At 39.4% G+C, this 26,332-nt stretch overlaps 1 protein-coding gene across 2 annotated transcripts in view; it reads left to right on the top strand.

The window, feature by feature from the left end:
- The window catches only part of dtx2 (deltex E3 ubiquitin ligase 2), a 43,492-nt gene that overhangs the window by 4,734 nt on the left and 12,426 nt on the right, over positions 1–26,332 (top strand). The window contains exons 2-4 of one of the 2 annotated variants that reach the window (XM_033046002.1): positions 6,236–6,815; positions 18,299–18,357; positions 23,129–23,284. In XM_033046002.1, coding sequence (XP_032901893.1) covers positions 6,236–6,815; positions 18,299–18,357; positions 23,129–23,284 — 795 coding nt within the window. The remainder of the gene's footprint in view (positions 1–6,235; positions 6,816–18,298; positions 18,358–23,128; positions 23,285–26,332) is intronic. The other variant, XM_033046001.1, reaches the window with a different exon arrangement.

The raw sequence follows: 26,332 nt of genomic DNA on the forward strand, positions 1-26,332 counted from the left end.
GTTCTTCTCAAACCAAGCTGAGATACTTTCTAGGTGCATCTGTAGATGTTTGTAAGAGACACTGGAAACATGCCAAATTTCCTCTGTTCCAGAGACATTGGTTGGCAGCCATTAAGACACGCAACCCAGCCTTTCTTTTACAGGGGCAATTGTGGTCTTAAAGCAGTTGGGGATCTCAAAGAGGTAGTGAGAGCACAACCTGGTAATTCTTTCAAGATATAAAAGTTTGAAAGAGCACACCATCAGATTCAAGAATAGCTTTTTCTCTGTTATCGTACACTTGAATGGACCCTTCATATGCTAAGGATAATTCTTGATCTCCCAATCAACCTCATTGCTGTCCCCCTTGTACCTTTAATTATTTGCTCTTTTTCTGTAACTGTAACACTATATTTTATAACTCTACATTTTATTTTCTCTCTTGCACCACCTTGATGTTCTTGTATATGGCACGGTTTGCCTGGATGACTATATATTTTTTCACTGGTACCTTGCACATGTGACAACAAAACAATTCCAGTTCCAAATATTATATCCCTTTTTTGTGCCTCTGAATTCCTGGATCTTTTTTTTTAGTGTACTATGTAAATATATATTTCTGGAGCATAGTATTTCTCCAGACTAAATTTCAATATGCTGGAAATCTGAAATACAAACAACAAAGAATCAGAAACACCAGATGGTGTTGGCAAAGTAATAATAAACTCGGTGTGACAGACATAGCCCCTTCAGGATACTCGGAGTTTGAAATATTTGGCCGAAAGCGGTATTGAAAGGCACTTGAGGGACTGTAGTTGCTAGCAGCTGCATGTCTACATGTGTTTGGCCAAAAAAAGCATGCACAAAATAATTGGTACCGTTGTTTCTATGCCTCAGTACCCAAGTCTAAAATGATTTCTACATGGTTTGTGTAGACCGTCAGCACACAAATGTGCTAATAATTTAGCACAGCTGTACAACAATTCATGCACTCAATTACATTAAATTTGCTGTGGTGCTACACTTTCACACTTTGGGCATGAAATTAAAGTGTCTCATGTGAAACCAATCTTTTACACTGTGGGGGGGGGGGGGGGGGGAGTGTGAGTTTTAACATTGATATAATTTGGTAGTAGGAAGAAGTTTGTAGATTGAAGTCTAGCTTTGGGCATTAAATTGAAGTTGGCACACTTCAATGTAGAACTGAACAAGTGCTCATTGAAGGTGTTACTGTACAAATGAGACAAATCCAAGGGTCATTAAATATTTGTAATGTTTGCAGAACAGTAATACTGCCCAATAATCCTCCCATAAATGCCATCAAAATTGTATTGGTCAGTCACCATGATTTTTGGCCTGCTGGAGTGTACACAGTTATCACATATAACCATATAACAATTACAGCACGGAAACAGGCCATCTCGGCCCTACAAGTCCGCGCCGAACAATTTTTTTCCCTTAGTCCCACCTGCCTGCACTCATACCATAACCCTCCATTCCCTTCTCATCCATATGCCAACACACCTACCTACTCTACTTTTTTTAGCATTTTAATTTTGTTAGAATGTTATTTTCAAAGTGCTTGCGTCATGACTGAAAGATAGGATTACGTACTAAATAAATGCTGATTTGCCAAAATCATAAGTCTTCTGAGAGGTTATCAATGAAAACATTGAGGTTGAATAGGGCTGAAAGATGTGATTACTGGAGCCAATGTGAAAGAGAAGGGAAGGGGTGACTTGAGGAAGAATGATATGCAGTAATTACAAAAGGGGGTCAGCAGTTGAGCAGGGAAAGGACAATGCAAAGAAGTAGGGATGCAGCAATTAGCCTGGAGATGTCAATTGGGTAGAATAAAAAGATCAATGAACAACATGAGTGCTGTGGATGAGAAATGCAATTGGGATGGATATTTTAACTTGTTCATAACTAGCTTTATTTGATTCATAATTAGTACCACACTTCTCAAATCTTCATAAAGTTGCAATGAAGTTTTAATGATAGCCCCTTTCTGCATGGGCAAAGAACCGAACAACAAAACAAAAATTGTTAATGGTGATTAATAACTAATGGTTGTTCATATTGTTTATCCATTCGGGAATTGCAACAAATAACTTTGAGGATTGAAAAATAATTCTCTCATGTACAGTTGTAGATTGTACAGATTTACATGCCGTTTCACTTTGTTCTTAAGAAAATGATTTTAAATGCACCCACTCCAGTCTTGAACTGAGAAGCCAGCGGGTCGATTTGCAGAAAATAGCATAAAACGAAGTGTTGGTTAAAGCCATAAATGCTAAATTGGAGATAACGGTTGTGCCTATTGGTGAAATCTGGCATTGAGTTCAAATACAATACAATACCGTTTATTGTCATTGGTTTCTGCAGTCATACAACAAGAAAAAAAAAACCAAGACACGCAATTTACACAAACATCCATCACAGTGAATCTCCTCTGTTTTCGATTCTTCTCCCGATGTTAAAGTCCCCGGCGGGCGATGGCAAGTCCTGCGGCCGTTAAAGCCGCGCCGGGCGATGCAAGGCCCTGCTCCGGGTCTAGATGTTGGAGCCCCCGCGGGTGATGGCAAGTCCCGCGGCCATTAAAGCCGTGCCGGGCGATGCAAGGCCCCGTTCCGGGTCATTTTCAACCCCGCAATTCGGGCGGGAGAAGTTGCCGTTGCGGGAGCTCCGAAAAGCGGTCTCCCACCAGGGACCCGCGTGCTCCCGGAGTCACCATCCACCGGGCCTGCGGCTGGAGCCTCCGAAGTCGGGTCGCAGCCGCGCGCCACCACAGCTCTCCACGCTCCTCGAAGGTGAGTCCGCAGGCTCCACGACTGGAACCCCCAGGTCGTTCCGGTTGGAGGCCGCTCCACGATGCTCGGCCCCAACGATAACGGAGACCCGACAGGGAAAAGGTCGAGTCCCCCGTACAGGGAAGAGATTTAAAAGTTCCCCCCCGCCCCCCTACATATACACAGCTAAAAACAATATATAAACTACAACCAAACTATACACTCAACAGGACAAACATTTTAAAAAAGACACATACTGCAGAGTCCGCTGCCATCAAAAAATAATGATCACATGCAGAATTTACAAATCAATGATGAGCTAAATGCAGTGTGCCGCAAAATTTCAAATATAATAAATGCTTTTGTCCAATGGGACACTATTGAATTAAACTGCAGCTACTATGAGCTCAAAAAGATATATAGAATAGCCACGATTCAGCTTAATAGTTATCTAGTGCTTTTGTTGTGAAGCATTTGGATCCTCATATCTGTTCGATTTTAGAAAAATAGTTCTTGTTAAAATGGGTGTCCTGGGACAATAAGTTTGATCTTGGTTGAGCCCTCAGATTATTTCCAAATCATCTGAACTATGTCATAAGTTAAGATCTTTCTTAAATAATATGTCATAACAATATGTGCCAGTTTTCGAGATTTTAATTTGAGTATTGATTTGATGTTGATCCCACTTTATCTTGGAGCAGTAATTGGCTGTCCCCATAACGCATTCTGCCTTTTGGTAAAATTATGACTGAATGTTGTCTTAATTTCTTGCGTATCTGGGTTCTGCTATTCTTAATTGCATATAAATGTTGAAACATTCAGCTGCACTGTTCTCTTTGGGTGGAGTGCAGGGGTGATGCAGAAGATTTGTATTTGGGTAAAGAAATGTTTCCTAATATCAAAGAATCCCATAGTCTCCCGAAGCACACAAGGGGAGAGTATCACCCACAAAGTTGCCAATCCATGCAGCCAAAACCAAGTGAAGAATGAGAGCAGCCTGAGCACTCATTTTTTTAGTTCTCTTTCTCCAGGCTCCCATTCTGAGGGAAAAACAACTGTCTTGCTCTATTTCTTCTGTTTCAGTCACCTTGAGAGAACTTTTATACCTTGGAGGTTTCAAATAACTTTCAAACCTCTTGGTAGATTTAGGAAGTGATTTCAAGGCCAAAGATGTTCCAGTGTGGCTCACAGTTAGAGAAAAGAAACAAATTCTGAAAAGGTCCTGTTTCTCAATAATTATGAAATGCTAGAATGCAATGGTAAAGGCTGTTCTACTTTGATAACGAATGCTAGGAATGGGCACATTCATTTACATTTAAATGCAACATGATTTTTTTGGTGCATGACTGTCATACGGTGGCAGCTATCCTGGCAGCCTTTTGCATGAAATGAAAAAGGCTCACATCCTTGAAAAGGGGTCCCATCCCAAAATGTCGCCTATCCATGTTCTCCAGAGATGCTGCATGATATGCTGAATTACTTAGCACGTGGTATCCCTTTGGCTAAACCAGTCTGTAATCCCTTATTTTGACAATTTAACACCAGCTTGGTTTGAAGTGTAGGGTGGCTTGGCATTTGGACAAGGACTGATTGGAGCTGCCTTTGTGTTTCTAAGCTCAACTATCCACTGACGCTAGTTTTGCATCAGACACACTGAATCTAGTTATTCTTACATTTGAGTGATATTTTCAAAATTCACACTGTCAGCTTAAAGGACTTACTTCATGAGCATTCAAGTGAAAGTGTGGAAAAAAGGTGACATTGTTTTGGAATCACCAGGGTGGGACTGTTCAGAAAAATAGATAAATAAGTCTTTAAAGACTTGTGAGCTGGCATGGTATGTGCTGGTTTTAATAGACTGCACACTGACATAGTGGCCTTCACAGGATGTTGGCTAGAATAACAGGAAACCTGTATGTGCGGGGGTGATTGTTAAATACATAGAATGGTTTAGTTGTATTTTAGTGTTGTTCCATATATTGGACAATTGTAAAATGAACTGGTAGAGCTGCATCCTCGCAGTGCCAGAGACCTAGGTTTGATCCTGACCTCGGGTGCTGTGTGTGTGTGTGTGGAGTTTGCACATTCTCCCTGTGGCCATGTGGGTTTCCTCCGGGTACCCCGATTTCCTCTGACATTCCAACGACATGCTGCTTTATGATAGATTTAAGTGATAAATTCCATTGTGGAAACTCCTGACAGTGCTATGGAAGGCACAATGAAGCCCAGCAGGCATAAGACATGTAATAATGGAAAAATAACACACTCGCTGTGGCTAAAGATAGCTGGGGGACTACTCATAGTGAAAATCACTTTGCCACTGTTCTGCCCAAGATGCAGGGGAATTACAGTGAGAATGCCAGAGTCAGAATGCATGTTGCTTGCCCAAAGATTGCCTCTACTGCTGGTCTAGGTCTACATGTCTGCACTACCTTTCCTGTCATGAGGAATTTCCGCTTTATTTGAAGCACTGTTAGGAAAATAGGACGGACAAACTTAATGCTCTCACACTTTTTCCATTATTTACGGGTATTAAGTTCCTGGGTGGTGCAGGATAACTGCAAAGCCGCGGAAGCATTATGGAAAACAGGAAAATTAACGCAGGTTTGGATAACAATGCCCATATTTCTTCCTTCCCTCCCCCCCCCCCCCCCCCCCCCCCCCCCCCCTCACACCCCTCCTCCAATAAACAAATGCTACAAATCCTACAAATGTAAAATACTGCAGGTTTAACACTGGGTGTCGGGTCTGATATTTACTTCCTGCACATGGTTTGAATCTGGTGGGGTGGGGTGGGGTGAAGGAACCTGTTATAACATACTGCAGATGCTGGTTTAAAACGAAGGTGGACATAAAATGTTGGAGTAACTCCAAATGCTAGAATAAGTTAGAGGGACAAGCAGCATTTTTGGAGAGAAGGAAGAAGGGTCTCGACCCGAAACGTCACCCATTCCTCTCCAGAGATGCTGCTTCTCCCTCTAACTTACTCTAGCATTTTGTGTCTACCTGTTATAGTATACCTTTGATTACTCAATATCTAAGAGGATACGCAAGTGATACCTCGAATTAACTATAATTTTGCAGAATTGTGGTCAGGGCAATCTCATAAGAAAAATGGTCAATTTTTCATCTTGCACATGTAAGTGAAAAGCAGAAGATAAAATCATTCATTCTCAACACGATGTCTAACTTGGAGAAATTGCAAATTTGCATTTCCCAGTATATTCCTAATGATTTTAGAAGAAATGAGTAAAGAGAGCTGTTCTGGAATGTTATAAGATCTTAATTGTGCACAGTACCTCGGTTACATAAACTTGGGGAAAAATCAATTTACATTTGAGAAAAGACAGTAACCATTAGGTTACTGAGCAAAGCATCCTAATAAAAAATACTGATTATTTTATCTTTTATATTTCCCACTGTGTTCCCTCTGGATTTTAACGTATTTCTTTTTTTATGTGCAGGAAGAATGCGAAGAGTTAGGAAGCAATTATATCCTCAGTCATCTGCACCAGGACAAGGATTATTATGGCAATGGGAAAACGATGAAGGTGGATGGACAACCTATGAAACAACCATTTCCATTTTCATAGAGAATTGCATAAATGGAAGACAGCAAGTGGCTGATCTAGGAAACTTTGGTTACAGCTATGTGGTGGATTTGGCTGGGTTATGTCAGATAAATAAATCTACTGGATTCAGGAGACGAATTCAAAGATATTTGGATGCACCCTATCCGCTTCTCATTTCTGGACCACTGCATAGAGGTCAAAACTGCTCTTGTCATCAGTGTCTATCTTATACAGGCTCAGGACCTATTTTAAATCGTAGTCGGCATGCTGCCTACAACTTGGCAGGACCTTCTCAACAGACACCTAGCAGGTCATCTCTGGTGATGTCTCCCAACCATGGATACTACCCTTACAGTAAGAGGCCAGTGTCTCTCGGTCCAGCGCCTGGTGGAAATCAAAATTGGCCTCGCTCGGCTTTAGCTGCAACAGGGCAATCTACAACATCTAATTTGCACATCTCTAATGGTTCAAGGTATAGCATTAAAACTTAAAGCAGTACTTTCACTTGCATTTCCACAGTCATTGTGAAGTGACATAGTTCCCATGTAGTTTACTGTAAGACTCACATTGTAATACATTGTAGTAAATCATGACTAATTCAGTAGTACTGAATGCACTCAATGGGCCTAAGACATGCATACCCATTTAATCCAATTTTATCTCTGCTCAAGGAAAAAAACAGACCTTGCTTTCAGTTTGGAACTACAGAAGCAAATAATATGGTTGTGCTGTTGCAGCTTGATTGTTGCCCTGGGAATGTAACACTTACAGATTACAAAAAAGCCCCATCTTCGTGCCACACCTGGCATTAATGTGCATGAAACACACCTTGCATTCTTGTAAAGCCTTTGAAAAGTCTGAAACCACTTCAGAGTCGTCCTACCCAAACAAATGGTCAAAAAAAAAAAGATTTTTAGGACTGGCCTGGCCAATGTTTACATTCGGGACGACAGATGGCACAATGGGCTAAGTGTTCGGCTGGCAACCGGAAGGTAGCCGGTTCGAATCCCGCTTGGAGTGCATACTGTCGTTGTGTCCTTGGGCAAGACACTTCACCCACCTTTGCCTGTGTGTGAATGTGTGTGAGTGATTGGTGGTGGTCGGAGGGGCCGTAGGCGCAGATTGGCAGCCACGCTTCCGTCAGTCTGCCCCAGGGCAGCTGTGGCTACAGAAGTAGCTTACCACCACCGAGTGTGACTGAGGAGTGAATGAATAATGCGATGTAAAGCGCCTTGAGTATTAGAAAGGCGCTATATAAATCCCATCCATTATTATTATTATTATTACATTCCCCAATTGCACTGATGGAATTTAAATGTGCATACCTTGATGAATAGTTCTGGCCTCTGGATATAGTCCTGTAATTTAACCATTATATTGCCCGTTTATATTTTTGCATTGTCTGGATCTCACTGTGCACAGGTTGCTCTCAAACATGCTTCATGAATAAATCATGGGCTGTGAAGTTTATGAAACACCCCCAAGCTATTCAAATTGCTTTGTTCAGGGAGTAGTGGGAAGAGCATGAAAAGATAGAATGCAATAAGTTCATTATTCACATATGGTAAGTTACAGCTATAAGAGCTATCTCTGTTTCCATAATAAGTTATTTTAGGGCACTCTGTAGGTAATTGGCCATGGTAGTATAACAGAATTATTTGGATTTGATTAATTTTCAAAGCCATACTGACATGGTACTTAATTGTGTTCTTCCTGCTTCTGGAGCTCTTTTACCTGCTAATTATCTTGTGTGGGTGGTTGCAGCTGAAGAGTGATTTATGAAACTAGTGGTTAATTATTAAATGTTTTTAAATGAATCACCTTTTTCTGGGTGGATGGTTAATTGGCAGATGGAAGCCCATTTGCTGCCAATGGTAGATGTCACTGAGAAAATTAAATGCAGTAGTTAATACACTGTGTTCTGTTTGGCAATATTAATTTTACAGCAGAATGCTGTGACCTGCCAGAGCATAAGTGACAGAACTTGCTGTTCTGCCCAAGTGAAAGAATACAAAGTGCCAGAACTAAGGTAATTCTGCCCGCCAGGGGAAATTTGGAACAATGTAGTCTTGCTTTCTGAATGAGTTTGTTTCAGTTAAGAATCTTGGCAAGAATTACGCCTGATGTGTCTCCATTGGGGAGATGTGGGAAGATTCTTTAGTGTATAAGTGAACCTGCTCCTGACTCATTATATGCTGAAGAGAGGCACAATGTGCTGGAGTAACTCAAAGGTCAGGCATCTCTGGAGAAAAAGGATGGGTGATGTTTCGGGTCGGGTCCCTTATTCAGTCTGAAAGTCAGGGATGGCCGCAAATGACCTCGGGCAGGGCTTTGTCTGGTAGGTCCATTGTTGGCTAGGGAAGGTGTGATCTCAAAGGAAACGATGTGGGGAACTGTGGAACGGATAAAACGACTATGGAGGCGGCAAGGGGTAAGGAGGGAGGGGGAGGGATGTGATGAAGTTACTTAAAATTAGGGTTTTCATTGTTCATACTGCTGTGTTGTAAACTACCCAAACAAAATATGAGGTGCTGTTCCTCCAATTTGTGTGTAGCCTCACTCTGGTGACAGACTGGGCCCAGGACAGTATGGGAAGGGGAAGAGAAGTTGAAATGGTTGGCAACAACGAGATCCCAAAGGCCTAGACGGATGGAGTGCAGGTGTTCAGCAAAACATTAGCCGAATCTACGTTTGGTCTCACCAATGTACAGGAACAGTAGATGAGGTTAGAGGAGGTGCATGTGAACCTGTCTAACTTTAATTGAGCAACTTTAATTGAAGTTTAATTGAGCAAATCCAATTGAAACCAATTAATTAGCCATTCCCATTTTGGAGCTGGTCAGCTGAAGGTTCTGTTCCTAAACGTTCAGTACATTATTAGACGTTCATAATTTCGTTCAGACCGAAAGGTCTGAATGACAATAAAGGAATCTAGACCAAAAACGGTGATTTACTCACATGTTTTTTAATAGATTCCTGGGGGGTTGGTGTTCATATTTAAGGAAGGGTATACTTGCCTTGGAGTGTTTCAGGGTTCACTAAATTAACTAAAAAGCACAATTAAACTGCAGATGCTGGAAATGTAAAATAAAAACAATGTGCTGGAAATATTCTGCAGCTCAGATAGTGTTTGTTAAACTAAAAACAGTTAGCATTTTGGTCAATAATCTATCATCAGAACTGAAACTTTCAAAAGTTCTAACAGGAGGTCATTGGCCTTAAGTGGTAACTCTGTTTCTCTGTCATTGTAAATGATGTCTGACTTGTTGAATATTTCCACCATTTTTGGTTTCACGCTGGATTAATTCCTGATATTAAGAGATCTTTGGGACAAGATTGACTAGACTATATACTCTGGAGATTAGAGGAATATAATATGATTTTAGTGAAATTTAAGATTCTGAGCTGTCACAATGAGTTGGTTTTAGTGTAGGAGTTTAGAATTAGGAGCTACTCTGGAGATAAAGGTTTTTAAATTGACATTAATAAGAGATTCTCTTGGTTCTGGACCATTGTACTTGTCTATTCCAGACAGCTGTGGATGCTGTAAGATTTAGTATATTCAAGGCTTGGATAAACTTTTATAGTTCAGGAGAATTGCAAGTTAATTGGAATTTGGCAATTAAATGCAGTCAGCACTGAAGATTATGATGGAGTGATGTCAATCAATCAATCAAAGACTTTATTGTCATTCAAAAATACACCAACAAATGTAAATCTGAACGAAATTTTGTTGCATCTGGCTCACCGTACAACATAAAATAACAAAAGGATAAAAAGATAAAATAGCTAAAAAGATAAAATAGATAATAGTGGCGGCACATTGTATGGAATTCAAGAGTCTGATGTGGCAGGCATTGAAGAGATTTTTGATGACAGTAAGCTTCTGCACAAAACAGTTTCTCTTAGGTGTGGGCTCGTTAACAAACAGTCCATTGGAATGCACGAGCAGAGGCCAAGCTGCTGGAAATGGGAAGTGTTGTGGTGGGTAAAAGGGAAAAGCTGACATGCATCCCCAGTGCTTATAGAAAAATTATTTGGAATGTATCTTAGCAAAGACCAATGATTAAGAGATGAGCACCATCATAAAGAACCATATCTCTTACTAAGATAGTCCTAGATTCATATGTCTTTTGAAATTCCGTATTCCTTAATGCTTCAGCCACCATTCCGCTGTAATCTAACTAAATAGTGAAAATGGTCTACTTCTCCCATTTCTTGTGTTTATTCTCTCCTCATACCTGTGTGTATCAGTCTTTAGGTTTGTTTCAATAACATCTTCAGCTTGCTGGATCATCTTTCATTCATACAATAGGTTGCGTTGGTATCGAGCACAAGATAATGCTCTTGGACATTAATAGATTGAGCTGTTTGACATGGACGTTCTGCGCCAATGGGCCAGTTTGTGATAGTTAGAGTCCAAGCACCAATACTTGTAGTCGTAGTCTGCTAATCCAAAGATGACCCAATTATTCGTACCCTTTGTTATCTATCTATTCACAATCTTTCACTTCATGTTTGTATGTTGCATTCAGTTCCACGTGTTCACATTTTTTTTAACAACCTCCTGTGTCGGATCTATTTGAAAGCCTCTGATTTCTTTACCAACACTCTGACCCCCCCCGCCGCCCCCAATCTACTCTACAAGGTATGTCCTCAAATAATTCCAATAGATCGATCAAACGATTTATTTCTGAATATGACCGAGGAGAGTTAACATGGATCTATTATTTTCTAAGTATCTTATGGATGCCAGCATTCTTCCATTACCAATGTCAGGTGAATGGGTTATTTTCTCACTCCCTCCTTTCTTAAATAGTGCACTAAGTTTGGTAGGCACAATTCCAGAGTCTATAACTTTTTTATATATATTTATTTATTTATTTTTTTATTAGAAGTGAGTACAATGCATTGGTACAAACATTATGTTAACATATTACATTCTCTGTACAACTTCCCTTTTTTTTTTTTTTAAAGAGAGAAGTGAGAAAAGAGAGAAAAAGAGGTTGTGAAAAGTAAAGAATAGACTAGTGAGCGTGAATGAAAAACAGATAAAGAAAAAGTGAAAGAGAAGGAATAAGTGAAGAAGGAAAGCAGGAGGGAGATTATTCAATCGCCACAATTAGATGAATTTTTTATATTCTAAATCATCTTTCACCCATACCTGAAACTTTTAGTTTTCATGATACTATGTCACCACATGAATCCAAAAAATCAATAAATGGGGACCAACTCCTTAAGAATTGGTCTTGTTTGTCTGTCTATAACATTTTTACCAATGATAATCCGAGCATCCATTATCGCCCCTGGGGAGATCATTGAGTCATTGGGTTCATTTCGAGCAAGCTTTTTGTTTAGTATTTAATACTATTCATTTTTTCCTGTAATCCATTGCTGAACCACTTTCTCTGTTGCATCTTTGTATATTTGTTCCCACGTGTCATATTTCTGTAAATTCTAGCTATTGCATAACCATTCATATCCTTTAATGTTATTTCCAAATCTGTCCTTTTCATCCTGCCTCTCATACCCACCTAGTTTCCCTTATCTGGATTAAGCATTTTGGTTTCAGATTAAGTTACGTCACGTTTGAATTCAATGCAGTCATGTTATGATTATTCTCTCCAGGCCACTCCTTTGCAATGATTATTAATTCATTATTTCTTGGTGTTATGTGTTGGATTTTAAAAGGCCAATTCTGTAATCTATTTCACAAAGAATCTTGTATGCATTCCAGGCATTTGCCCTGTACTTTGCAAGTACTAATTAAAGTCCCCTATGATTATTGCATTACTCTTGTTACATGCACATCTAATTTCCTAATTTATTCTGCACCCTACAACACTACTAGTCAAAGGCATATAATCAACCTACTAATGTTTTCTGCCTCTGCTAATTCTATTATAAGGCAAGCCAAAATCTGTTCTAACTATTGCACAGATGTTCCTTCATGTCCATTTTTCTTTATTGCCTGACTTTTCTAAATGTCAAATACACAGGACCTACACCATCCTAGCCACAGACTAGGACCCACACCATCCTAGCCACAGACTCATCTCCCTGCTACCTTCAGGTGAAAGGTACAGGAGCCTGAAGACGGCAACGACCAGGTTCGGGAATAGCTACCTCCCCACAGTCATCAGGCTATTAAACTTGGCTCGGACAGAAGTCTGAACATTAATAGCCCTTTATCTGTTATTTGCACTTTATCAGGTTATTTATTCATGTGTGTATATATTTATATAATGGTATATGGACATACTGATCTGTTCTGTAGTCATGCCTACTATGTTCTGTTGTGCTGAAGCAAAGAAATTCATTGTCCTATCAGGGACACATGACAATTAACTCTCTTGAATCTTGAATCTCTTGAATATTTAGGTCCCAGATTTGACAACCCTGTAGTATAGTGTATTACCATGCATCTACTTTTCAGACGCTCTGTCTCAGATTAGCTCTAACATGATCGGTGGAATTCAGCAACCTTTACATAGTTTCTGGAACAAATGTTAGTGCTAGAGAGCTGTACGAAGTGCTCAACATTGTAGCACAGGCACTGTAGAATCAGTATGCAGAGAACTGCGTGTGACTTGACTTCTGAGAGCGTGTTTGCATGTATTCAAATTTTGAACATTAACAGCAGTTTTTGGAAAACATTTCAATACGTTTGGAGAGACGAAAGAGATGCCAGATGACTCCGGGGAGGGTCCAGAGGAAGTTTACAAGAATGATCCCAGGAATGAGTAGGTTAATATATGATGAGCGTTTGACGGCACTGGGCCTATATTCGCTGGAGTTTAGATGAAGGAGGGGAGGACCACATTGAAAAGTACAGAATAGTAAAAGGCTTGGATAGAGTGGATGTGGAGAGGATGTATCCACTGGTGGAAGAGTCTAGGACTAGATGTCATAGCTTCAGAATTAAATGACGTTTTTTTAGGAAGGAGTTGAAGAGGAATCTCTTTAGTAAGAGGGGTGGTGAATCTGTGGCATTCTTTTGCCACAGAGGCTGTGGAGGCCAAGTCAGTGGATATTTTTAAGGCAGAGATGGATAGATTCCTGATTAGTACGTGTGTCAGAGAAGGCAGGAGAATGGGGCTAGGAGGAAGAAACAGATCAACAATGATTGAATGGTGGAGTAGACTTGATGGGCCAAATGGCCTAATTCTACTCTTATCACTTACGATCTTATGATGACTTATTGCCTAACAAACTGGAAATAAAAGTTGCTGTCAATTCATCCCCTTAAAGTTTGTTTCCTTCTGGTATTCTTTGCTTCCCTGCTGCTTCTGATGGTGTGCATTTACACATGTACCTGTAGGTCTCTGTATTTGTGGGCTACTTGTCAGCTGTGGCTCCATTTGTATCACTCATGGGCTCGGGCTCAGTAGGGAAGGGAGCAAGTGCCACTCCTAAGTACCGATTACAGAAATCTTGGTGGGCATCTTCAGTGCCGAGTGATTGGTCCCATATAGTGTTGTTCGGGCGAGATATTAAACAACCTATGTGCGATTTGGAATGTTAAACGTCCTGTAATTGAAATGGATGCCGTTCCTTGATTTATAGAAGGAAGGTTAGCATGGAGCACTGCTTAAGTTTCAGATTACCTCCAGCTACTACTTATAGACTAAAATTTAATTCCCAGTTGTTCCTGACTAAAATTGATTCTCAACAGTTCCTGCATGGGCGCACTTAGGGTAAGGATGAGATCAAGCTAATGATGTCCACAGTCAAATGCCCAAATTGTTGCCTGGCTGATATTAGGAAATAGAACAATACAGCACAAGAACTAGCCCTTCAGTCCACAATGTCAGTACCGAACATGATGCCAAGGTCATCACTTATCTACCAGCATAGTACCCACATCCCTCCACATTCCCTGCAGAACCATGTGGCTAGCCAAAACATTTTTTTGAAGCTGTTAGTCTAGTGTATCTGGTTCAACCACTGCTCCCGGCAGCACATTCCAGGCATATGCCACCCTCCCTGTAAATTTCTTGCACGTCTCCTTTAAACGTTGGCCCCCTCATGTTAAAGCTATGCCCTGCAGTATTTGATGTTTCCATCCTGAGTAAAATATTCTGGCTGTCTAGCCTCTCTATGCCTCTCATAATTGTATATGATAGGCAGAAGGTGAATGGTTCCTGTGTGTAAATGGTAATGCAGGGTTGAGGTTAAATTCCGATCGGCTCAGATCACATTAAATGGAAGAGCAGGCTTGAGGGGCCAAGTAAAATTAAGCTGCATTGCACTCATTATAGTATGCTACTTAAATAGTCTTTATTGCATTGAGCAAGTGCTGATTAGGTGATTGCTCTACAGAATGTCTGTTCAGTCTGCAATAGTGGCTCTGCGCTTTGTTGTCTTCACCCATTCCCATTTGTTTATCTTCCTTGGGCCTCTTGTACTGTTCCTTTGAAGGTCAATGTAATCTTGAGGAACAATCTTTCATCTCTTGATTTTGCAGCTGCCTTGGCAACATTAAGATCAACAGTCTCAAACAATGAGCATTTCTATCTTTTCCACTTTCATTTTGGTTTCCAGCCTCTGTCTTACTGTAATTTTAGGCAATTATTCAACTTCCTTCTTAACCACCAATTTTTGGCTCTTAATGTCCTGTTAGAACATTTGCACAATCATTCCTTTTGTCATTTCATCTTGCCTTCTTTTCACCATCCTTCTTTTCTCCTCCCAATTCCTACATTGTGATTAAGAAGGAACTGCAGATGCTGGAAAATCGAAGGTACACAAAAATGCTGGAGAAACTCAGCGGGTGCAGCAGCATCGATGGAGCGAAGGAGATAGGCAACGTTTCGGGATGAAACCCTTCTATCTCCTTCGCTCCATAGATGCTGCTGCACCCGCTGAGTTTCGCCAGCATTTTTGTGTACCTCCCTACATTGTGATGGTTGTTTATATATTTTTTTCCCCAGTTCCTATGTAAAGTCACTGACCTAAACATTAACTTGGGTCCTCTTCTCATAGGCGCTGTCTGACTTGGTGAAATCTTTTGATAATTGCACAAAGCATTTTCTGAGTTGAAGGAACGTTTGAGTTGCTGAACCAGGCTGAGATGCAACTTGTCAATATGGTCTCTAATAGTCCTGTAGAAGTTCAGGAGAGTATTTGTCGATGTACCGAATCTCCTCTGTCTTCTCAAGGAATAAAGACGTTGATGGGCTGGGTCAAGGACAGATCTTCAGAGATATGCACGCTAGGAACGAAATTGTTGACTCTCAACACCAACACTTTGATGAAGATAGGTTAGTGGATCCTCGGCCTACCTCTTCTCAGTTCAACGATCAGTTCCTCCGTTTTACTGACGTTCTGGCACCATTCAATCGGGCAATCGACCCCCTCCTCTCCTCTCCTCTGACATTATCTTAATTTGTGCAACTGTAGTGTCTTCAGCCAATGTAAAGATGGAGTTAGAACTGTGTCCACTACACAGTAATGGGTATTTAGTGAGTAGTGAAGGGGGCTGAGCACACAGCCATAAGGTGCCCCTGTGCTGATAGTTATCGAGGAAGAAGGGTTGTTGCCAATTCGTACCAATGGAGCCCTGTTGATGCGGAAGTCATGGATCCATTTACAAAGGGGTACATAGAGACCCAGTTCTGAGTGTGGTAACAATTTTGGATAGGATGATGGTGTTGAGCGCCGAACTACGTCTATGAGCAACTGCCTGATATATGTGTTTTTTATTGTCCAAGTCGTCCAGTGCGGATCGCACCGCCAGTTGATCTATTGTGGCAATAGGCAAATTATAGTGGGCCCATGTTCTTGCTGAACAGGTCCTTGATATGCCCCATAACCAACCTCTCAAAGCACTTCATCATCACGGATGACACCTATGACGCGTCGCCAGAATTAAATGCCCGAGATCTGGTCCTCAAGAATCCTGACTTTCTGGTTCCTCCCAGGCTTCTGGTTGTCGAACACTCGGATGCTTTTTGTGGAAACCAAACTCCTCCACACATTTCCTTTTTGAAGTCATTAACAATTGTGACGTACACATCCAGGTCTGATGCCACATCCTTGAAAGTCGCCCAGTCTGACGATTCCAAGCAATCCCGGAGTAATTTCTCTGCCTGCATATCTCCAGCATATATTTTCCAGTCTGCTGCTTTTAGAGCATAACAGCTGATCTATTTCATCTTCACCCCATTCTTTTCACCAGTGCAACCTCGAGTTCACTCTTATTTCGATCTAATGAATCGGGGAAAAAGCCATGACAAGCATGAAAGCAAGCACCACATGTAATTTCAAAGAGCAGGAGAGAGGAAACAAGGTTCAGAGAGGGAAACCCAGTTTGGTGCCCAAGCCGTTAATGATATGCGTGTTGATACTGAAACGTTAAAAATTGATGATGCAGAATCAATCAGAATTATTTAAGCACCAGGATCTCTGTCGAATGCAGTAGGATTTAAACACGACTGAGATCTCGAAATTGCAGGCTTTGGCAAAGCGAACTCGTGCACACCAGAGAGCACCAGAAACTGAGAATGTTAAAGGAAAGCTGACTGGGAGTTATTGAAGTCATCAAGCCTGGCAGAACCAGACCCATGAGTGATAGTTATGGCAGCTGGTGACTGAAGCAAGAACAGCAACCAGCAGTTAAGAAAATGAATCCTAAAGATCTATTTCTGAGATTTAGTTCATCTGTAAATACAGTGTCAGTGGAAAATAATTAAATTGTATTCAGCATGGTGGAGTAGCCTGATGGACTGTTGAGAGGGGTGATGGATGTCTTCATTGTCTTTGTTGGATTTGCTAGGTGGCTGAGAGGAAAGAGCAGGTTTTGTGGGTGACAAACTCGATTCTGCTAAATAAGAAGACTGGATTTGGGCAAAATCTTGTTCAACTCTCGTGGCAGCTATGGAATGTAAGTTCAGTTAATAATGTTGAATTTTTAACAAGTGATTTGTAATGATGAGCACAAAGTATTGCAAAGATTAATCCATAAAGTAAATGTCCTTCAGGGAAGGAAACCTGCTACTCTGAGTCACATAGGCTGTTCTGGCTTATGTGCGACTCCAGACCCACCAACGTTGACTGTGAAATGGCCTGACGAGGCAATCAGTCCATGGCAGATGCGGATTGTCAATAGATGCTGACCTTGCTGACAATATACAGATCTTAAAAAATTAATAAAAATCAAGTTTATCTTCTGGATGTTTGTGGGCTTTACTGCATGAAAAGTGGCTGATATGTTTGCCTCCAAAGTAAGTTCCTGAGATTTAAATGTAATTCGGTGTTTGTACAATCCGGATTGTACAGCTTTCACTTTACTCTCTCAATAACATGTAAAATAAAGGTTTTATTACTGCAAGTGGTATATTTTTAAATCCCTTGTAAATGGCAATCATTCCAAATTTATAAACTGCAGTGTATATATTTTCTTGAGCCATCTAGTGCAATCCAGTCTGCAACACTGTTTAGGTGCAGTGTACTCTTACTCAAAGCCCTATATTCTCTTTTCTGCTTTCACCCCACCCCCACTCTCCCCTCCCCCACCAACTCTCCAAACAAGCTGCCATTAAGATTAAACACTATTCTAAAAATATAGAACACATTCGTGTGCTGCTCTGAGAAGCTTTTTCTGGCCATCAATTTATGCCTCAACCAAAAGGATTTGCAGGTGATCCATCTTGTCGAGGTTTATAGAATCTTACTGTGGTAACACAGCTTGCTGCATTTGTTTGTATTGCAGCAGTGAATGCACTTCAAACGTACTTTAAGTCCTCCAAGGATGTGAAAGACATTGTAACTATGCAGATGTCCTTCTTTCCCTGTAGCTGTAGTTAGCATCTTTTCCACTACAGAAACTGAGGTACCAGGTCATTTGATATTCTTAAAGTATAATAAGTAGCTACTGGGAGGAATTATTGTTTATCTTATTCAGTTCCTCCTTCAATTCCAGTAATTTGCACTTTTTTCCCCATTTTTTGCCAGCATTCCAGCATTGCCAATACAGCTGAATGGTCCAAACAATGTCTACCCAGCATTTGCAGGTAATTGTTTAATATTTTATTAAAATATAAATGTTCAATAAAGATAAAGAGCCAGATCTCTTCCCAAAAGATGAAAATATCTGTGCAGTTCACATTGTACACACAAAACATATATCAAGCTGCACAATCTGATAATTAAAAGGTTAAATTAGCTGATTTCAACAAGTGTAACTTTTTGGGATGCTAATGTTAGCTTCAGCAGATTGAGAGGAAGGAATAAAATAAGATCATGGATACATAATTATCGATCAAAGACGGCATCAACCTGTTTTCTATTAATGTTTAAGTGATAAATACTGATTACTATGAGGTACCACTTTGAGCATGATTTAATATTTCATAGAAATAGAAAATAGGTGCAGTGGTAGGCCATTCAGCCCTCCGAGCCAGCACCGCACATGGCTGATCATTCAAAATCAGTACCGCATTCCTGCTTTCTCCCTATATCCTGTGATTCCGTTAGTCCTAAGAGCTATATAATTCTCTCTTGAAAGCATCCAGTGAATTGGCCTCCACTGCCTTCTGGAACGGAGAATTCCACAGATTCACAACTCTGTGTGAAAAACGTTTTCCTCATCTCAGTCCAAAATGGCCTACCCCTTATTCTTACACTATGACCCCTAGTTCGGGACTCCCCCAACATCGGGAACATTTTTCCTGCATCTAGCCTGTCCAATCCCTTAAGAATTTATGTTTCTATAAGATCCCCTGTTATCATTTTTAAATTCCAGTGAATTTAAGCCCAGTCGATCCATTCTTTTTATCGTATTCATTACATATTTATTTTTCGGCCCAGTAAACCATTGAAGGTCCTGAAATATAATATTTTCTTGCATCTGAATAGGGTTTCAATAAATGAAAGGACCCTCAATCTAACTCAATAGGCCTTCATTCCACAAGATAGTAGATTTAAATTTATGAATTTGCACTGTAACAGAAAGCATATAAGGGGGAGAGAGAGGTAGTGCATCACCTTACTTTAGCCGGGTTCCTGAAGGCAAGAGTCGAGGTGATTTCAGATTAGTTTCTAATGAGGGTTAGGTGACAGAATAAATCTATCCATCATTATTTCTCAGGACCAAAGTGTCTTACAACATAATGTTTGTAAGAAGACGGAAATACACAGACAATAGGAGTTTACTGGTTCCTTGCATTATGTTTGGGCTCTGCTAAATTTTAAAATGCTTGATAGCATCATCAATTGCTAAAACAATTTTTTTAAAGCATGATACTCTTATTGCAGTTTATCCATAAAAACTTTGGCGTTTCCACTGAGTGTGCCTAAAATTGGTTGCCTGGAAATTTCCATTAGTTATTCCTCATTAGTGAACCTAGTGACTTAAAACATGTTTTTTTGGTGTTTGCTTGTAGAAAGCAGTAAATCTGCAAATCCATTTAATAAGTGGTGTCCTAAAACTAATATTCTCGTGCATGATTTTCCCGCTGCCGTTCATTAGTTGGTCAATTTATCAAAAAGCAATGAAAGTACTAAATTATCATGAATAGTAATTTCACCACTTCTGCTATTGAGCCCAGGCAAATTAACATAGTGATATAAGTAGGGGTGGGTAATATTGTAATTTTGCATTACTTTAAAGGACAAATTTATAGGAAAACTGGAAATTTAGAACAAATGTTATTAACTAAATTGTTCAATTCCCTAAGAAGTCCTATTTCATTGTAGAAGCAATTGGATATAGTAATCAACATTACATCTGTATCGTAAGAGGTTTTTTTCTGAATCATCGCCTTGATTTTTGTAAGCCTTGCTCTTGAGGATTGGTGAACCAAATTTGTATTTTAAATAAACATTTCATTTGATTATTGTTTCACTGCCCAATTATGCCATTGTAAATTTAAATGATATGATGTGGGGACCAATTGATCGTTACATTTAAGTCACATTGTTAAAAGATCGCTTACCATTAAGGTGACCAGTGAAAATGAATTTTTGATAGAATATTTGCAATACAGGACTGCCAGGTAACACAAATTAAACAGTCAGAATCTGAGCTGCAGTCCAGGGTTGGTTGTCACAGCTGGGAAGTGACATTAAGTCTGATCCAAGGAGTTGGAGAAAAATCAGGTTATGTTGGCAGGAGAAAATCTAGTCGGTGTCTATTTCCAAGCTTCTTAAATCTTTTCCTTTAAGCACATTCTCGTTAGTCTTGCAATCAGTTGGCTTAATCGGATATATCAAAATATATTGATACTTAATAGCATCTTTCCCCCAAAATGGAGGTCCCATTGGAAATTGGATCCGATCAATGCATTATACAATTCCTGTGCAACTTCAAATTGAATGAACTGGCTAAAACGTTGACAGTAGTTGCGTTAGAATCCTCCAACCAACAATGCAAGTGATAAATGTAGGCGCGCTGTGGTGCATCTGTTAGATTACAGGCCAGGAATTGTTTGTGATTCAATTTAAAACTTAAAGGTCTTGATTAATTAGTGATTTATCAAAAATTAAGGGAAACGATTAATACACTTACCAGTCGTCACATATTACCATTTACACAGTGGGCAGATAATGGAAGGCAATATTCTTATCACCTCCAATGCTTCCGTTGTCAGTATCCTGAATGAGGAAAGTGTTAGACTGGTCGCTTCCTCGTCTGATACTTCTGACCAAAGCAAATTGACTGCTTTAAATCAGATCCTTATCATAGACTTTTGCTAAATGACACTATGCTGTCTTAACACCATTTTGATGCACCGTCTGCCTAAGGTTATTGATCTTTTTTTCACTTTTTAATTAGGGTTATAAACTTTTATAGTTTTTTCTAGCCTTGCATAAGATTTCTATTAGCCAACCATTTTATTTAGCCATTAAAAGTAATTTTATCAGCTTCTGAAATGTGCGCGTTTTTTTATCAACCCATTCAAATGCATTCATAGGTGGGTTTTGTTTTCAACAAACAATTTATGCACTTAACAATTCAGTTTGGGTAGCCGGTGCCCCCCTCTTTTTAAAAATTAATTTCAATATAAAAGCAGAAATGCTGGAAACCCCCAGCAGGCTTGACAACATCCGTGGGAAGAGAAGTCGTTAACATTCCAGGTTGGATTCCCTTCATCATGCCCCGTGACTACAACCTGAAATGTTGATTCTGTTTTTCTTGCCACAGATGCAACCTGGCCTGCTGAGTGTTTCCAGCATTTTCTGTTTTAGTCTGGCATCTGTAGCTTCTTTTTATTTTTCACTTTAAATTTCTCTTCCTTGTTTTTAAGCATCTCCGTATGTAGTTTCGTTTTGGAGATACAGAGTGGAAACAAGCCCTTCGGCCCTCCGAGTGCACGTCGACCATCGATCACCCGTTCACACTGGTTCTATGTTATCCCACTTTCTTATCCATGCCCTACACACTAGGAGCAATTTACAGAGGCCAATTAACCGGGAAACCCACATCTCTTTGGGATGTGTGAGGAAAGCAGAGCACCCAGAGGAAACCCTGGCAGTCACAGGAAGAATGTGCAAACTCCGCACAGGCGGCACCTGTAGTCAGGATCGAACCCGGGTCTCTGCTGCACTGTGCCGTTTCTCCCCCTCCCCCACCTATTGAGCCTAATCTTTAGGCTCTCTTGCTCTTTTTGTGATGTTCTCTGTGATTTTAATCATTGGTGTCAGGGCCCTAAGATCTGAAATTTCCTCGTTGCAACTGCCTCCTCCGCTTACCTTTTTACCTCGACCTCTGATCAACCTTTTGGTCAACCCCTGGGTTACTAGATATCTATTATCTTTTGATGTTTGCTACTTTAAAGGGGGCATAAGCGGTGGTGGACCCCTTCAGATTTTGGTCATCGAATTTCTAAGTTTAAGCATTTATTTTGAAAATAATGTATGATGTAAAAACAGAATGACATTAACCAAATGTGAATTTCATCTCCAAAACCTTGTCAAAATTAGTTGTGGAGTTTGGGGAAATTCTGTTCATTCTTCTATGCTCTGTTGATTACTGACCATTAATTATCCTGACCTCAATAGGTGACACATTCAATTATCTCTGTATGACATCACAGTAGCAGGGGAAACACATAATGTAAGGATAATCATCTTCACACATTAATACTCGGAAAAATTTCAATCTTTGTAGAGATTTTCTGCAGGAGTGAAAAATCTAATTTAAAATTAGAGGCAATTCTTTCAAATACTCCACACAACTGCATAATAAAGACCAATACTCTAATTTTCAATTGCATATTTAATTGAGCAAGGGTGTGGGAACAGTCCTACATGGAGCTCCCACGCTGAATACAAAGGATGAAGACATTGATTTTTCAGAACGTGAATGCTGCATAGAAGGGGTGCAAGGCACCGTGCTTTGTGAAAAATCTGAATATTGGACCTGCTTAGACGTTGATGCTTTCATACTTTACTGCATATTCTAAATGGATACTTCATTTAGAACCACATCTGTGTGGCATTAAAACGTTTATCTGAACTAGGATTTCCCTGCTAAATTAGTATTCCATTGTTTCTGCTGCTGTTGCCCCGGTATCCACACTGGCCTGTCTACTTATCCTGTGGGTTTTGTTCACTTAGTCTCTTTCAAATCACTGGTGAGGTGAAGGGGCCTATAATGTCAGACTAATTTTACTTCCACTTTTTGTGTCATGAATTAATTTTTGTCACTTGGTGATTTTGATTTTCAGTTCTGTTGACTTTCTTTTATTTCCTCTGGTTCCTTTTTTAATTTACTTTTGTGTGCTCTATTTTGTTTTTGTTACACCATTCCCCTGTGCATGCTGATGACCACTGAACCTTTAGGCATGACCGCAATTCTGATGTGTGCTGCTGGACTGCCTGTGTGCTTCACCCGCGCAACTAAACCAGTAGACAATGCTGACTCAAGGAAAAGGGATAAAAAGCTCAGCACTGCCCGAGATAAGTCATTTAAGAGATCGAAGAAAATGTCCAGAAAAGGTAGTTAAAAAAAGATTTCCTATTTACTTTCAGTTTTGGTCTGTTTTCTGTTGCCCATTGGAGACAAGTTTTAAGCTTGATATGGCATGATTTTATTTCTCCTTATTCTTCGAATTTGCTTCGAACCTCCACTTGAATTAATTCTAACTTGCAATAACAGCATTGACTGGTGCAATTTTGGGGCCAAAGAGATTGCTGGCATCAACCCAGTTGTTATGGTGCATTAGATTTCGTGATTATTTTGACATAATCATAAATCCTGCCATGACACTATAATGTAGAATTGAAACGATGAAAGGTGCAATGTCAAATAGCTGCATTGGTAGCAATTTGCATTTGCAGGTTCTCCTACATTCCACCTAAGGTACCAAAACTTACCTTTGCCTCAAATGTTTGCATGTAGCCACATTAAGTTTGGAATTCAAAATGTCTACTTTTGGTTCAATTATATTTCTTTTCATCTCATGTAAGTATTCTCATTAGCCTATTACCATTTACTCCAAATTACATCCACAGTTGAAATTAAAAGCTACTTTTCACTTGCATAGAATTCAGTGTATTATTTTGTTGACAGCATTTTACCACTCCCCTGAGTAAATAACTAACTTTTTTAACTTTGCAAAATTATTATATTGAATATTTAAAATGAGTCCCTTTTGGAAAAATGTATTTCCAAGAAATCCTGTACGGTATGTATTTGGTCTCAAATGTGTACATTTATCACATTTACTCATTGCATATTTAGTAAAAACACCATGCTAAATGCAATGTCAGTTATCAAAACTCCTTTTGAATCCAGGCAACCCTTCAGAAATGCAGAGATTTGAACGTGAAATGTACTCGTCTGTGTCTCAGTGTTGCAAATTACATCCCTTTTTATAATAGGACTCCAGAGTCAATCAATCTTGACAACTTGTGTTCGCCAACATTAATAAAGGCTCTAAAATGAACAAATACCTCTTGGACATGTTTTTAAAAGTTTGGCAACTTCTTAAAACCCCACAAGGGTCAAAGAATACCCTTTCCTCTCAAGTACTTAGAGGATATAACCGCATAACTGGAATGATGTTAATTTGAAGTGAGAAAGCTGGCACAACTTTTAAATTCACTGTAAATTATTTCTCAGGGAAAGGTTACTGTGGTCTAGATGAGCTATCTAAATAGAAACATCTGACAGGAAAGCCTGCATATCCACTATTCAATAATAACAATATTTTGATTTGTTTTGTTCCTGAATAAAGTTGAAGGAGAATTTTTAGATAGTTTAATGAATGTGACTGATATATGAAGATTTCAGGTGCAAACCACAATGTCATCTTTTCAAAAAGCTGAGGAGTATCCATCAGTATTGATGACCCATGTTCCAGAATTAGCAGTGGCTGTACACCAATTGTTCCTCTACAGATACAATGCTGGCATCAATCCATCAACGTGGGATATTGCCCATGTATGTCCTGTGAAAAAAAGCAGGGCTTATCCAATCTGCCTGAGTACCATCCAGTCAATCTGGTCTTGATCGTCAGCAAAGTGATGGATAGTGTTAGTGAAAATGCTGTCATGTGGCATTCACTCTTCAATAACATCCTCACTGATGCCTAACTTGGGTTTTGCAAGGACAACTTGGCTGCAAACCTAATCAGAGCCTTGCTCCAAACACGAGTCAATAAGCTGAATTCTAGCAGTTACGCGATATATATTGCCTTTGACATCAAGGTAACATTTGACCAAAATTCCCTGGTAAAGCTGAAGGTGGTAGCCATCAGGGGAAAACATCCCAAGGTTAAGAGTTGTATCTCACACATAGAAATATAATTGGAGATCAATCATCTGAACCCAAAAATGATTACTGCAGGAGTTCCTCGGGGCATTGTTCTAGGCCTAACTATCCTCAGCTACAGGTAGTTCTGTTCTAACTCGATAGTTGTGTTCCAAAGAAACAATGCATTATAGAAAATTGTATCAATTGGATTTGAGGCTAGAGAATTTCAGACCGGAATTACAAAGTTATCTCTCACAGGATTATTTGAATAGCTAAGATTTTTCTATTAACAAACATATTTTTAATAGCTATCAATTTATTTTTTACTGCTAGCTAACAATACTAAAGGCTGTATGTTACATTGTTTAATAGTGTCATTGCACAAGATCGAATACAAGCGATTGCATTTCATTTTTGGTGGCCACTTGCGGTTAAAGTAGGAACTGTCTTCCAAACAGACAATGGTGTATGATTACTGTGAGCAAAATGCATGGAACTGTCTTTTTCGATTTTTTTTTTCTCAACTTGTTAATTTTCAAAGTAACTTTAAAGTGCTTCTCAAGTTCCTGATTAAAATTGTGTTATAACCAATTTGGTCCATGTAATATAGATAGTGTTCCCTAATTCATCATTCACGTTATATCCAGTTAATAGCAATGTTACAAAATTTTGAGATTTTAAAAATCAAGTCTGCAATTTATCCCATCAGATAAAGCATAAACATAAGTTTAATTTGACACCTAATTCACTTTCATATCTCAAGTATTTAAAAAGTTATGGCCATTTTCATACTGGGAAATGAGCATCTTGTTCCCTATTGATTTTCTATGGACATAACAAAAAAGCTGTGATCGTGAACAGTCAAAAGCCCATAACTTTCTTAAAAATTAAGAGAACTGAATGAAATTTTCAGTTATCATAGATTGAAGCATTCTGAAACAAATATAAAATAATCTTACTTGGATGACCTGAAATTAAAGCATATAATTAGTTAGTTACCCAATTGTAGCTAATTTCAGACTTCAATTACTAGATCTAAACATCTATCCATTTCTTATATAAATGATTAACATTTTTAAATAGCCTAAATGTCCAAATAATATTCACAAATAATTCACAATAAAACATGATTTTAAAATCTCATTTACATTAATTTATAGGCCAAATGGAAGGAATTTAGTGTTTAATTGCTGTAAATAAATGCCCATTTAAATCAGCTTTCTAGTGGGTCCCTGTGGAACGCGCTGGTTTAGAACGTTCACATTGCGGTAGATTTGTGCCCCCAAATG

The sequence above is a fragment of the Amblyraja radiata genome, chromosome 28, assembly GCF_010909765.2.
Source record: "Amblyraja radiata isolate CabotCenter1 chromosome 28, sAmbRad1.1.pri, whole genome shotgun sequence".
Lineage (NCBI taxonomy): Eukaryota > Metazoa > Chordata > Chondrichthyes > Rajiformes > Rajidae > Amblyraja > Amblyraja radiata.